General features: G+C 40.2%; 2 protein-coding genes and 1 long non-coding RNA gene across 3 annotated transcripts in view; all 3 read right to left on the reverse strand.

Annotated features, from left to right (window-relative positions):
* The window catches only part of LOC109522232 (uncharacterized), a 22,956-nt gene extending 22,462 nt beyond the window's left edge, over positions 1-494 (reverse strand). The window contains exon 1 of the long non-coding RNA XR_002169537.1: positions 462-494. This is a non-coding gene — a long non-coding RNA (uncharacterized LOC109522232). The remainder of the gene's footprint in view (positions 1-461) is intronic.
* A 1,300-nt stretch (positions 495-1,794) lies between these two features.
* Positions 1,795-9,798, reverse strand: rbm5 (RNA binding motif protein 5). The gene is made up of 25 exons (XM_019880577.1): positions 9,668-9,798; positions 9,386-9,428; positions 8,809-8,989; positions 7,418-7,576; positions 7,246-7,315; positions 6,759-6,832; positions 6,062-6,145; positions 5,741-5,801; positions 5,350-5,415; positions 5,102-5,262; positions 4,909-5,006; positions 4,739-4,826; positions 4,596-4,664; positions 4,383-4,431; positions 4,198-4,298; positions 3,988-4,123; positions 3,810-3,901; positions 3,542-3,715; positions 3,318-3,458; positions 3,150-3,236; positions 2,897-3,073; positions 2,746-2,820; positions 2,537-2,637; positions 2,314-2,443; positions 1,795-2,195 (listed from the first exon to the last, which is right to left on the reverse strand). Exons 2-25 carry the CDS (start codon positions 9,400-9,402, stop codon positions 2,070-2,072), a joined length of 2,517 nt encoding a protein of 838 aa, XP_019736136.1. The 5' UTR covers positions 9,403-9,428; positions 9,668-9,798; the 3' UTR covers positions 1,795-2,069.
* A 1,251-nt stretch (positions 9,799-11,049) lies between these two features.
* Positions 11,050-14,386, reverse strand: brk1 (BRICK1 subunit of SCAR/WAVE actin nucleating complex). The gene is made up of 3 exons (XM_019881410.1): positions 14,229-14,386; positions 13,718-13,800; positions 11,050-11,553 (listed from the first exon to the last, which is right to left on the reverse strand). The coding sequence occupies exons 1-3, from the start codon at positions 14,344-14,346 to the stop codon at positions 11,527-11,529; spliced, it is 228 nt and encodes a 75-aa protein (XP_019736969.1). The 5' UTR covers positions 14,347-14,386; the 3' UTR covers positions 11,050-11,526.
* Positions 14,387-15,041: the final 655 nt, after the last annotated feature.

Below are 15,041 nucleotides of genomic sequence, written 5' to 3' on the forward strand. Positions count from 1 at the left end.
TCAGTTAGGCTGAGCGCTCCCAATTGAATCAAGACATAAAGCGTCCTCTTTCTCTTAATTCATTCAACATCGGTGAACTAACAGCCAGCCACTCCACAAGTGTCCATTTTTCCTTCCTCTTATCCGCGTCTTACGTCATCACGTCAGGACGTAACCTACTCAATACATGACAGCTGGGTTAAAAGTAACACACATTGTGTTTGAAATAGCAAACCCAGAACTGAGCCATTGCTGGGGTTTTTTATAATGTTATAGTTATCTAAATTATATAATGCTCAAATATAAAATGAAAATAATTAATAATTTAACATAAGCTTACAGTAACACACATTGTGTTTGAAATAGCAAACCCAGAACTGAGCCATTGCTGGGGTTTTTTATACTGTACCCAGTAAATTGAGTTGAGGATTTGACCCAACATGTTGAGTCAAGATCTTGATCCACCAGGGGTGAAAAACTACTTCCATACCTGTCAACCTTTCGGAGCGCCAACCCATATAAACTACCAAAAAAATCCTTATAAAGAGCAAAAATCCTTATAACATACCAAAGCATTTTATATGTCAAAATAACCGCAGAAAAAAACCCACGAAATGTTTAATGATATTTATTGTAGATTTCCATAATACAATGGCAGGTGAATGTCTAATCATCATTCTACTTAGAATACTTATGAATACTCTGCTGTTTTCAACTAGGAACCACGTGATTTACTGGAATGTTACCGGAAATGAAAGCATTCGAGTAGACGAGCACCATTCTGGGCAAAAGCAAACGGAACTGTTTGGGGGGGAAAAAACGGAAATTTTCAGAATCCGTATATGTGCGATATGGCCATATACGTAAGATTCACCACAAAATCCTTATAAAATATGGCTAAACCGTATGAGTTGACAGGTATGTACTTCAGAGTTGAGTCCAAGAAATTGGTGACTTTGGTTATCAGGGTATCCATACACCTTTTTTTATACTGGGTCAAAATAATCAACCCAACCTCGGTAAAGTAACCCAATCTGTTTAAAAGCCACAGATACCCAGCAAGTAGGTTAGGAAAACAACCCGGCATTTTTTTCTATCAAGAGCTTAAAGGCAATAAAAAAAAAAAAAATCTTTGACGCATCAATGTATTGATATTTCCTGGTTCCAATTGGTACTTATTGATACTTAAACTGTCCTCTTGATCATCCTGTTCACATGTTGACAACATGAGACCGAACAAAAAAACACAATTGGTCAAGAGTACCATTGCGATGCTTCAAACTGGGGGGGGGGGGGGGCGGGGGGGGGCGCGCCCAGAGCATCAGTGGTACTCTTACCACACTTTTGAAGTTCACTGCCAACACTAAATAAGCACAACTGGTACATCAACAGCAGCATTTTTTTTTCAATCCTATATTACAGTGGACATGCTTAGGAACTCAAGAATAGCATTTTTAATCACGTTGTTGTACGGTGTATCATTTAAAAATTTCGAAAATGTTTCTACAGCAAAAAAAAGTTGGGTTTGAAATAGCAAACCCAGGACTGAGCCATTCATACCCAGAAAATTGAGTTGAGGATTTGACCCAGCACGACATTGCAAAGGCAGAGGCATTTATGGCGCATGACAAGCCCCTGATATATTTACACAATTTATTTCGACTGTCAGCAAAGAAACGGAAGCTTTTATTTCTGTTCAAAACCAAGATGGGCCTTTGGATATGTACAATTGGCATGCTCACCGCAGTTAAATTATACATCATTTGCACACCAGGTAAACATGTGACTTTTTTTAAGGGACAAGACAGTTTTTTTAATGTAGTTTATTTGCTGTAAACAGACAAAACCTTTTGTATAAACTGTACAATCTCTGATGTACTAAGGAATATCCTATTAGCACCACACAGAAAAAGAAGAAAATATGTACAGGATTTACTTTTGACTGTGCATATGTACAACATAAATTATATTTACTTATTTAATATGCCTACATGTGAAATTCTTTTTTTTTTTTTTGACATGGTGGCTAGAAGTAAAGTAATGAACACACGCTGGAGGATGTGTTGTACCACTTTCACTGTTCATCTCGTTCACTCCAGCTCAGTAAAGCGAGCAAACATGGCTTTGCGGACTGCATCTTTGTACGTGTCCGATGCAGAGAGGGTGTAGTTGCTGCCTTTAGTCCCAAGTCCGGCTCCTTTGGTTCTTAGCTGGGCCTGCAAGAATGAGAAGGGAAGGGGGGGGGACAAAATCAAGTGTGTGAGTATAACATCTCCCTATTTGTAATTTCAATACAGCTAGTTGATGGTTTACAAAGCAACCCCTCCTAAACACCTGAATGGGTGCAGTGATGCCCTGCTGATTGCGACCAAGGCCTTTGCCCTCCTTCCAGCCCATAGCTTGCAACATTTTGTTGCCAATATTGTCACTGTTGAGGCCATCTTTGGTAGGCTGCTCGTAGTTACTGCAGGAAAGGAAGAAACAGATTAGAATGTAATTACAACACACAAGTAAACAATAGAGTGTTAAAGTTATGAATAAAAAAAAAAAATCTTACACAACTGGTGTTGGTTGATTGTATTTCTTCTTTTTGGGGACAGGAGGTTCAGGGATGCCATATTTTTCTCGTCTCTCGGCTGCTCTGTCTCTGTACTTTAACTACACACACAAAGAATTAATGAGTCTATTTGTAAACATGGGCTATAAAGCAAAGCAAATGTGCTACTCGGAAAAAAACCTAAAAGCATTAAAAGCCTGAAGGCAAACCTCCGTTTCTCTTCTCTCCAACTCCTCCAGCTCAGCTTCACTCATTTGGGATCGTCGCATAACTTCCAGGTTTTTCTGGGAAGGAACATGTGATGTGAGCAGTAAGTTGACATTGTTAATTAATCAGGGCAAATAAACAAATAAATGTTACCTTGTGGAGGTCAGACAGCTGCTGATGCCGTATTAAACCTTCTTTATTGGGAAACTGCCTCCTACACAATAAGCAGGCGAGCTTCTTCCAGTCGGTCAACTTGTCCTGGCCTCCCTCTCCACCGTCGGCTGCCTCCTCGGGGTCACTGTCTCCGCTGTAGGCTGCCACAAGGCCACACTAACAGAACAAATCACTTTTTACACTCCAATCGAAACACTCATTTGATCAGCTCCAAAGCGAGAAAAAGACTAACCTTGGAAGTGTTGGAGGAGCTGGTGGCCGCGTCCTCTTCAGGAACATTTATCATCTCGGGAATGATTCTGTCTAGTACACCGGCTTGCTGAAAATGTAATAATATCCACTTAGAGACAGAATAGCAAAGAGTAACATACAACAGAAGTTAATAAATATACTGCGCTACCTTCTTTTCAAAAAGCGTGAAGCCAGCATCAGCAGCAGCAGCCTCCTTCCTTTCCTCTTGACTGATTGGCTGGAAGCTGCTCCTGAAGTTTTCCTTTTGCTTATTAAGACTTTTAGCCCAGCGTTCCATATCTTTGGCAATCTGGAAACAAATCATTGTGTCAAAAGAGAACATGACAGAAAAAAAAATGTAGTCACTATGCTGCTGTAAGACAAACATGTTACCTGCTGGGCAGTTTTGCTCTTGGGCTTTTCCTTTTTCTCCTTGCCTTCACGGGGTTCTTTCGCGTTTGCTGCGGGTGGAGCAGGGGCAGCATTCGCATCGACTGACACGGGGACGTATGTCTGCTTCTCACCATCCCAATAAAGATACTGCTGAGTCTGAGAGTTGTAGTAATACTGAGGAGGGGAAAACAATCAAAAGTGAATAATACCAGATAATGACCCAACACTGATCGCGACAGATGCACTTTTGTAATTGTGTGCTGCTTACGTGCGTGTTTGGGTCGTAGTAGTAGCTAGTCTGAGGGTCATAATAATAGCCAGATGATTCATCATATTGATAAGTCGATGTATCCGGAACAACTGCGTCAATTAAAAGGCATTATCAATCGAAACAACAAAAGGAAAGTAGTTAGCTGAACATGGTAATAATCACAAAATGTTGATACCAGTGGAGGCGTCCGTCTTTTGTCCCGAGGTCGTAGCTGTGGCGGCAGCCGTTACCGGGGCAGCAGTCACAGCATCGGCACCTGGGAAATGTCCTGCCTGAGATTTGGCTTCCAACTGCTGAGCCAGCTGCAATGCCTGTAAGCAATACATTTGTCATTTCACCTCTGGAACACTGTTCACTCCATTAGCAGTACAAACAACCACAATACCTGAATAGCAGGCTGGCCAATTATATGGGGCTGGTAGACTTGCACGGGAGGGGAGAGAACTACCCCAGCAGCAGTCGGAACAAGCTTCATACTAGGGGCAGCTGTAATTATGCCGATAAAATGTTGCCAACTACTACGGGGCATAGAAACATGATGATGATAATGATAAGTTCAGCGTTTCATACCTCCAAGAATCCCATTCTCCTGTGAGGTGCTGGCTTGATGATAGTATGACTGGAAAAAAAAAGGCAAAAATGGTCAGTAAATCACACTACAAGTGACTGAATAAAATGTCTCTTGGGGCCATATGCTGCTCTGCCACTAGATGGAACTAGAGACGCATTTACTGGATTTACAGTAGCCAGTGCGCAACTGGCGACCTCTTCTGTTCTACTAACCTGTGACATTGGAGTGTACCCTTCGTGCAAGAGGCTGTACTCGGAAACTCCTTCGGCGTTTGGCTGGGGCTGGAAAAGCAACACAATCATAAACCTGCAGAGATTGACTCAAAAAGGAAGAAAAAAAAAGGCAATGCTTTTACCTGACTTGAGGACCACTGAGCTGCAGCAATAGCTGTGCTAGCAACAGAAAAGGCACTGACGCGATTCCCATCAGGGAGTAGTAGGTCCCTAGAGTTACAATTAAAGAACAATTACCGCCCACTCAAGATACATCCATTCATCAGTCACAAAGCAAGGAAGTTGGACACACTTTCGAGCACTCTTGGCATAATCCACTCCAATTGTTTTCCCATCCAGTTTGAGACCAGGCTGCAGTCCTTGTAAGATGGTTAGCAGCTGAGAGGCCTCCTGTGACCAAAAATACGGTAGAAATGTACTGATTGATATTTCAACAATATAGTCATTGAGAGAGAAAGTGTCATCAAAAAAGACAATGGTTTTACCAGAGGAGAAGACAGTTGAACAAAGGCAAATCCTCTGTTCTGGCCCGTCTGTTTGTCCTTGATTAAGCGAATGTTGCTCGGCGAAAGATTAGCATATGGTGCCAGGACGGTCATGATGCCTTCCACAGTGCTCTGGGGAGCAATATTTCTCAGGATGATTGCTGTGAATGAGAAAGAGCAAATCAAACACATGACCTTCTGTTCCAAATGAAGTGGTGCAATATATTTGTAAAATTAAACGCCCTTACTGTCCCCACAGAAGTCGCCACCGGGCTGAGATTCATTGACGTCAGAATTACTGCTCATCTCACATTCTGTGGAGGAAAAAGACAGACTTGGTGCATAAATGTGACTTTTAGGCCAGTCAACACAAAGGACCATCACTAAAACCCTTTCAGAGGTCTTTCGAGATAATACCAAGGTTTGTAATTCAGCCAATTGAGCGGGATTTTCTCTGAAGTGCATGCTCTGCCTCCCGTCTGAGCTGAGTCAAATGTAAAAGCGGGACGGGACAATTGTCCATCTTAAAACGCTTCTAGAAGTCCCCAAAATAAACACTGGGCTGCATCCCAACATTGTTGCCGCAGCCTGCTTGCATTGTTGGGGAGTCGGTGACCTCCTGTTGATTTAACTACTTACCGACTTTAGCTGCTGAACACCTGAAGCACTTCAGCCGCCTCCGGAAATTGTACAGGCCACACTGCAAGTAACCGTTCAACATCATTTTTATTATACACCTGCACAATGCCCTCCTGCACAGTGCTGCCTGAGACAAGCTGAAGTCTATATTGGTGCAGCACATCCGACTTACCTGGGATACCACATAGCCTCTCATACTTATGAAAATATACAGCTAAATGAAGACAAAAAGGACTGGTGCTATATGAAACTCGACCTATTTTCATGCATGGAGAGTGTGGTAGTTTTTCAAAGTGAACTCAAGACCACGCATCAACTTACAGTATTGCAGAGCCAGTCGCCGTAGTTGTGTCTGGGATGACTGTAGTGCATGTCCACATTTTTCCCTTGGATGGCCAGACGTTTCTGAAAGAGGAATAGAAATGTTACCCGGTTGTTTGTGGCGTGTGTTGATCTCAACTCAACAGAGCAACCATTTTGGAAGGGGAGAGGAGGGGGGAGGGACCCCCGGAATGTATCCTTTGTTAAAGACAGACGTGATGTATGTGATGTGTAGAAGGATCTTTAAGTGTTTGGGACCCAAGTGCTCGAGGTGAGCAGGAGTAAAGTGTATTACGTGACCCTAAAAGACAAGTCTGACTGCGTTCTGGAAAACCACAGATGAGCTCCCCACAAAAATGTTGGCAAAATGACTATTAAAAAAAAAAAGAAGAAAAAAAATCCCCCATGGATTCAAGTTTTTTTGCATGGGGCTATCCAAGTCTAATCAGTAATGCCAGCGTAAACTGTGTATTAAGAGTACTGTATATTTAAAAAAGGCCTCACGAGTCCAAAGAAATTTGCAGTATAGTACTGGTATTACAATATACTACCTCAAAATACAGTATCATCCAGGGGGAAAAAAAATTCACATAATGGACATAAAAAAAAGTTTCGGCTCAAAGCATTTAGGTTGCCTTTGGGGTAATTTTGCCTCGATCTCCAAGATTAACACTAGACTTGGCGATTGTGAAGCAACCTGATTGGTCTCCATCCATCGGGTAGCATCTTGCAAGTGATAAAAGTCCACGAAGGCGAAACCTCGGCTTATACCTAGAGACAGCATTCAAATATAGACGGGAGGCGTGTTAGTTAAGAGTCCATGGGCATATTATTAAAACTGTTCCACAAACTGCTTCACGACCCAGGCCTTGTTCGGTAAACAACAGGCCAATCCTTATGAGTTTTACCACAGTAAAACGAAAAGGAGGAAGGAAAACATTGCCCAATACCACTGAAACCCTTGCGCACGCCACGCTATGTAACAAACCTGGACCTACTGCTCTTCTTACCTGTACAGGAATCCTAAGGATGACACTTGAAAAGCATCATTTGAGGTTTTTTTTTGTTTTTTTTAAGAACTTATCGAACCATGTTCTGGGTAAATGGGTCTGACTGGAAGCAGATTTGCCCTATGGGTCAAAGGCTAGGGGAAAGTCAAGGTCCGTCACGTATCCTTGTCTCACCTGTCTTCTTTTTCATCAGTCTGACATCGGCAGGCTGGGGACCCTCCAGTTGATCAATGGCAAAACATATCTGCGTGATGCACAAAAGGGTCAGATCATTACAATCCTAAAAGCCTTCCTTCCACACGATTGTCTGCATGCAAGGGGAAGAAGAAAAAAACCCAAAACACACATCTTCCTCTGTGACGTGAGAGGAAAGACCCCATAGCATGATGGTCTTGCTCCTCTTCTCATCTCCTGGTTCTCTTCTGTAATCTTGATCTGGGTAGTCGCCATCAGAGTGATAACCATCTTCCGATCTGTCGCTGTTGCGTCTTTTCCGCTCTCTTGGCTAGAACACATACAAGGGCAGCGCATCAGTTCCACTCGCATCATTCAACAATTGGAATGAGAGACACAGTGAAGCCCCGTTTATCATGGGACATACATGCGTACATAGTTTTACCTAAAACTGGGGGCCCAAAATTTACATCACTGTATCAATTGCATCCCTACATGGTAAACGGTATATATCACCACAAAAAAAAAACAAAAAAAAACAATTAACATAAATAATAATTTAATAACTTAGAATAAATCTTGATTTGACAGGAACAATGCAGTCAAAACAGTAACAAGCTTGCAGCTGATATGATGCATTAAGAAGTTATAGAGACAATGGTCACTCTCAACTCCAGTACCTAGTTGGACATTGAAGTGCAATATAAAATGTAAACTATCCATCAATTCATAAAGGCCAAAGAAACCACACATTTCAATAATCAAATACAGTGTGTGGTTAAAAATAAATATAATGGGGGGAAACAAAGAGGACTACAGTTCCTAACTGAAAAAGTTGACTTCCATAATAACATGGAGATAATCTAATTCAAGTGTTTCTTATTATGCCTTACTTTTTAAATTCATTAGTTGATTTTAACATGCTAATTCAGGGAAACGTGTTTTTCTATTAAAAAAATATTAACTGGGATGTCATATTGTCATTTTAAAGATTAATTCGCGACAGAACTTTTTTGATCTATGATTATTTATTTTTCAAATATATTTTTTATCATTCTTGGATTGCCTCACTCACGCTATCACCAGCGGGTGATTTCTCATTTATCGGTCTTATAAAAATCACAACAACACAAATATAGCCTGGTTACAAGACGCGAGAGGAAGAGCACAGATCTTTCTGCTCCTGTGTGATGAGCACTTCCATTAACACTCCCTTTAGCAGTTTCTCTTTTCTTAAGGGCCATTTTGATAGTTTAGCGCTTTATTTCCATCTTTGGAAAAAGTTCACCATGTATGTTACCATGGGAATGGCTTCCGCATTTATTCAGAAGCGGCCATTTCTGGCATCTGTTTTTGGGTCAATGTATTGTACGTAGGTGGAACGTCCAACTTAATTTCAGCTTTCCGTTTGGCTGTGTATCTTTCTTTATGCTTATTTCTTTTTCTCTGGTCACTTAGTAAGTTGCCTGGTATTTTGCTGTTTAAATCTGCTTACTCTCCACTGTAACGCATTTCCGACCAGACCTATGTGACAAGTGTAGTGTATCACTGTACTGTCATCACCTCTGGACTGTCTCTGGATCCTCGACGATCTCTGTCTCGCTCTCCTTCATTGCGCTCACCGCGTCTCTCATCAGACCAACGGCGATCACGTTCTTGATCCCTTTCTCGTCTGTCGCGCCAATCAGAAGCATCACGGGGCGCGTCAGATCCATACCTGCCGCTCCGTTCAGTCCGACTTATCCTATTCAACAGGCGATTGCAAATACGAGTCAAAAGTATGCCAAAATAACATCCCTGAGAATCAGATTGTTCAATTTATCCAGTTCCACTTATGATGTTCAAATATGACAATTTATTTATGAAATATGGCTGTTCAGCTCTCCATATCAGTGGCGAACAGCGTCAGGCAGAGCAATTCAATGCAAGGACGAAAAGCTCACCAGTGGCAGTACATTGTGATTTCCTAGGAATTTCGTACAAGCGATCATTTGAAAAATCTGAGCAATTGCTATTCCAAAAGTATGTAGAAAACGGGTAGGCCTTCGTATTAATCAGTCTCCCAGAAGCAGCTCTCAGTTTCAATAGTTTGTTGACCACAGACCTAAGAGTGAACTGCTATCATGTAGCTGCAACTCACCTCTTATCTGCTCCCATCTGTCTCGACTGTTTCCACACGACCTCTAGAAAATGAGCATTAAAAAAAGCTGATACAAATGTTCAGAAAAAAAACAACAACTGGACATGCATTCACAAAGGCAAAATGGGGCAACTGAAAGGCTCAAACACGATGGCCGCACAACACAGCTCAAGTGGACTCATCTGAAACTCCGTGATTTCAAACATTTGAAGAAATTTTAACTCTGTGAACTGAAATAAATGAACGGTGCCACAATGACATTTTCAGTGTGCACAAACTCACCAGTGTGGTATTGCAAATACTCCTTAGCTATTTGTATATTTTAGAAATCGTTGAAGCAGCGACGATGAAGCACGTCCCTCATAAAAGAACGACGACGCCTTCTTCTTCCCAAGATGCATCGGGGTTTTCACTGCATCACGTATGTGCAGTGTCACCCGATTTTGCCTTACAGGAGGTTTGGGCGACGGATAAGTCCTCCTCGAAGACATCGTTTATCGTTTATATTTCATTTTCACCTTATACGATTTTATGATGAAGTGATAAGATATAACAAATAATATTCAGGAATACATTACAATTGACATTGTTTACGTGTTTTTTAGAGGAGGCTTAATTAGGGCACATCTTTTTTCAGCTTGGCTTTTAAATAACATATTTATATACTTATTTTATCTTATATATATTTGTGTGTGTGTCTGTATGTACGTGAGTGTATGGATAGATGTAATAAAGTATGTGTGCATGTATTTATTTCTGTATGTGAATTATGTATGTATGTGTGTGTGGTATGTATGTATGTATGTATTTATGTATGTATGTATGTGTTTTGCATTGTACAGCACTTTTGAGTTGCATTTCTATGAATGAAAAGTGCGATATAAATATAGTTTGATTGAGTGATTTACGTGTTCTTATGCCAAGGTCTTTGTGACAAAATCTTTTTATGTTGCTCTCCTACCACTGCCAAGTTGTTACTCTTCACTTCTGTTTGCTGATGCTCAATTCTCTGGAACACCGATGGTATAAAAAGAGGATGATGACTGTTGGCGTTTTAGACATCCCGTGGTATAGTGATTCCCAACCAGTGGCAACAGTACGTGTGGACATCGCGGAGGCTATTTGGAAACATTTAATATTTTATTTCCAAGGTGAAATGTAAATATGCACAGTCATTTCATGAAACCAGTCAATAAAACTTTGTATGTGCCCTACAACTTGTTTACCTGGGGAGACAAGTATGCTGTTCCTGATAATTAAAAATCTTAACTGCCTGTTTAATAGGGAAGTATTCAAATGAGCTCAAGTTTTTTTTCAGGGGGTGGGAGTAAATGTAAAGAGTTTAATACTACTGTATAACTAAGTGGCAGCAGCCTCCAATTAGATCTTGATCAGACCAAATAAAAAGGGAAACTATAATCCAATGCATGCAGAAATAGCCGTCACAAACACTGTCCAAATTTCCTCATGGTTATTTAACACTTTTCATGTTCTATTCACTTAATATTAAAGCATATTTTGGCCGAAGTTCACAGCGGTATGAAACTGCAAAGTATTATACATTAAGCATCTACACAATGGAGGTACAAGGAGGGTTGTATTACAAATTTCAAACAAATTAATGACAAGATCCAATGCCCCCATAATAAATAATTCAAGGTTGGTTTCATTTTCAATTGGGATTTTCTCATATTTTATTACAGCATTTAAATGACATATGAGCAAAGAGTGCACTGTACACACAGTTCTTATTAAAGACCACACAATACTTGGCACAAAAGGATGGTCCCCACTCATCAATTCTGTATTGTATCATCGACATTATGTAAAGTGGTCCAACGTAACTTGTTACCACACAAGTACCAAAGTCCCCAAAATGTTCAAAGCAAAGTTTTTGATGGTTATTTTTTTGTTTCTTAAAAATACCAGGCCCAAGCAACACACACTCAGATGGCCATTTCCTGTATACTACACACACGGTGGTGGCATCATATAAAACAAGCAAAACTAGTGATACATTTTAAACATTAGCATCAAAAAAGGAGGGTGGAATCCATCACGCAAACTCAAAAAAAAGAATAAGTGGGCTCCTGGGAGATGGAAGGATAGCATCGGGATACTGCAATTTTCCATGACGAAGTTTAAGTCAAGGTCTCGCCTTTTGTTACCTGTAAAAACAAATAAATGTGTGAATGTATATCAGTAGTATGGCATATTTAAAAGTTACAAAAAGAATAGCACCAAAAAAAAAAAAAAAAAAAAAAAAAAAAAAAACGCTAAAATTAAATACTCGCGGGCCACACGGTGCACATTGGAACATAATATTCAAGGTTTTGTTTGTTTTGCCATTGGAAAATTATCTTTTTTTTTTAAGGCTTATACAACAGTGTTTACTCTTCGAGGTTATACATGGCTGCCATATTTATTGGAACCTCATAACGTTACAAGCAAACAGCGCAATACACTCTTATATGTACTCATTTGACAATAAAGTTGACTTGAACTTGAACTTATAGCGGTTCAATCTAGTGTAAAGCGCTGGTGCAAAATGGCACACAGCAATGCTGATTTGAGTAACCTACCCTTTTCTGGAACTCAAAAGGTATCCCTCATGTTATATTTATCCCTTTGTTTCTGGCAGTTGAAAGGCTTGTGTTTTAGTGTTCGTCTATGCTTCTATTGTCTATCGTGTCTATTGTGAACAGAGCGGGATGCTAAACAGGTACTAGTTTGTTGATCACTGGTGAGATCGTAAGTGTCAGAAATCCACAAATCTAAGTGTGATGTTTAATGTTCATTTCTCCTTTTCTTTGTCATTTAAATTGTTTTAACGTGGTGGTTTAATATTAATTTCTCCATTTTCTTTGTCATTTAAATTGCTTTAACATGGTGCGCTTAATGTAAAACTATAGTCATCTTCTCAAATGTATAATTTTGTAATCTTTTTGGATGTCTGGAACAGATGACTCAGATTTACATTATTTCCTAGGGGAAATATGACTTCTAATTTTTTACAAGTTGGTTTCACCCAGACTTTTTGGGAAGAGCTGAATCACACAGAGATTCCACTGTACTTGAAATAAAACGAGGACGACTTGGGATCTTAACAACTTTGAAACAACAGGATAAAGGTAACAGTGTGCAAAGCTTGCAGGAAAATGTTTTTGTGTCTAAAAAAGGTGCTGGTCGCAGAGCTCAAAGCTCATATTGACACGGATAAACACCCAAAACACTGTATGGGGAGAGAGTTCAATGAGTGCAAAGTTGACCGAGTTCCGTCATCGTTAGACCCAGGAACACGGGATGGAGAAGAAAACAATTATGAGGATGAAAACTAAAGCCTGTAAAGTGGTGTTTTTTTTGTTCTTTGTTAAATTGTGAGACTACTGTTTTGTTATTGAAGCGGCTCAGATGGATGGAGCTTTTATTTTCTACCCATACATAGCAGGCACAATATGTCGGAAAAAAAAATATTGTCATTGTAATAATGGCACATGCAGCGCAGAATGCAAAAGATGTGCAATAAATTCATATGAAATTGCATGCTTTCATCTAACTTTGACCAATCAGATGCAACCTTAAATGCGCATCGCCATCCAATGGGAGAACTGTATTGAGTGGTCTTAGTAACACTAAAGAACTGTACGTTCATTTTTTTCCTGAATGAAAAAAAATGTTTACTTCGTTAGATGATATACATGTAATTTCTTTATGTACATGTTAAATATGACAATATCATCCATCCATCCATTTTTTAATCCGCTTATCCTTACGAGGGTCGCTGGCGTGCTGGAGCCTATCCCAGCTGTCTACGGGCAGTAGGCGGGCTATACCCTGAACTGGTTGCTAGCCAATCGCAGGACAATATCACTGATATTGTAAAATGTAACACCCATACCGCATGTTGCAAGTTTTTCCAATATAATGCAACCTTACTTCAAAATTATTGGAGTAATAATCTATGAGATCTGTGGGTATCATTTCAGTATCTTGGGGCCGGGCATATACATGACAGCTACTTGTGATTTTGGTGGGATGAAAACATTTTTAAAAGAAAAATAGTACGTCTGACATTAAAGAAAGATAGTATGTCTGAATTTATTTTATATTATTGAATTTATTTCAGGTGAAATCAATCAAGAAAGACGAGGTGGTGTTGCCAATTAAAAAAACGTGGCAAGTCTGCGACTGTTGCTTTCAGCTTCGTGTCGGAATTCTAATATTCACCCAATCACAATTCGTTTTTATTTACCGTGTCGCCCCAATACACCTGTGTAATAAACAGTGCGAGGCACGTGAGCAAGATCGCAAACGCCAACACGTCATACTTACTCTTGCTTCAATGTATTCGATTCTCCTCTCCAAGGCTGTCAACTTCTCATTGAGGGTAGCCAAGCGGGATCGACACGACATGTCTAACAGAGACACATCAAAAACGCATAGTCATCAGCGTATTCTAAAGATATATTCACCACCGCCACCACCACAGTAGACGTCTACACATCATGAACAGACATGTATGGAACGTTCATATTCAGTCTAGATGCCAAACAAAATATGTTGGTAGCTGTGGCGAACCATCGGTACCAACAGGCAAATTGAAAGCACTTATTACCATCAGTTTGGGTTTGCTGTATTGTTTAATGCGAGAATTGTCCAACAAGCAAACTATATCATAATGCTGCAATGCAGCTCGACATCATTGTGCCAGGTGTGAAGAAAACAATATAAACCCACAAGCTAGATGCTATCTGGGAGTGGCTACGGAGGACATCGCCAGCCTGCTAGCCAAACGCCAGAAAACTCGAACCTAAATCATACACCGTAGAAAGAAAATGTTTACCAAAAGAGTTAAGGAAGTCAGTAATTTTCTTGATGCTGCTCGTGATGACTTCGATGTACTCCCGGTTGGCCCAATCTTGGTGAATTTCTCTCTGCACTGGATCTTCCTGGCCGGCCATGTTGGACGAGTCGAGTTTCGCTTTGCGTTAAGCTTGAGTCCAGCTGTGTAAAACCGGAAATGAGCCGGAAGAGTCAACGCAAATTCGAGACAAAAGCTGTTTCAGGGACTTACGTTTAACTGTAAAATACAGCATTAGCTGAGCAAAACGCATTTTTTATCCTAAAAAAGCCATTGTGTTTGATATAGATTTGAATAAAACCAATGAATACTGCACTTTTTTTCGAGTCGTATTCTGCAAGTACTATATCGGAAACTACTATCAAGTATGTTTTGATTGACATTAACAATCAAACTTTCCCATATTCCTGAAAATAAATGCTTCATTGATACTGACAAAAGAGGTTTTAAGAAATAACATTGCGGTAGGCAATAAATTAGTAGAGTGTTGAACGCATCTGCCAGCTCTGAAATTGTGTGTTCAAAAATGAGCTCTGGCCTTCTGGATTTTTCAGGTTATTCCCGTATTTGTTTGTTTGTTTTTTTTTTTTTTGGACACTCCGAAGTCCGACTTCCCAGAGAGTCAGTAATTTAGCTGTCACGTCGTTAAACCGTCTCGCAGCCATTGTTATTCAGGGAGTGGAATTCATTCTTTTTTAAAGGGGATAGGTTATGTACTGTATGTGGAAAGCGGGTCCAGTTTGCGCATTATAAAAAAAAAAAAAAATAGACCAGCCCTCTTTTTGTTGACACGGA

The sequence above is a fragment of the Hippocampus comes genome, unplaced genomic scaffold, assembly GCF_001891065.2.
Source record: "Hippocampus comes isolate QL1 unplaced genomic scaffold, H_comes_QL1_v1.1 scaffold68, whole genome shotgun sequence".
In the NCBI taxonomy this organism is placed as follows: domain Eukaryota; kingdom Metazoa; phylum Chordata; class Actinopteri; order Syngnathiformes; family Syngnathidae; genus Hippocampus; species Hippocampus comes.

Coding starts and splice junctions, on each gene's coding strand:
- rbm5 (XM_019880577.1), bottom strand. Junction 6,833..7,245: donor ACTGATGAAAAAGAAGACAG/GTGAGACAAGGA, acceptor TGCTGTCTCTAG/GTATAAGCCGAGGTTTCGCC. Junction 4,124..4,197: donor TTGGCCAGCCTGCTATTCAG/GTATTGTGGTTG, acceptor TATTGCTTACAG/GCATTGCAGCTGGCTCAGCA.
- brk1 (XM_019881410.1), bottom strand. CDS start 14,346: ATGGCCGGCCAGGAAGATCCAGTGCAGAGAGAAATTCACCAAGATTGG. Junction 13,801..14,228: donor TGACTTCCTTAACTCTTTTG/GTAAACATTTTC, acceptor TGTCTCTGTTAG/ACATGTCGTGTCGATCCCGC. Junction 11,554..13,717: donor TCGAATACATTGAAGCAAGA/GTAAGTATGACG, acceptor TTGTTTTTACAG/GTAACAAAAGGCGAGACCTT.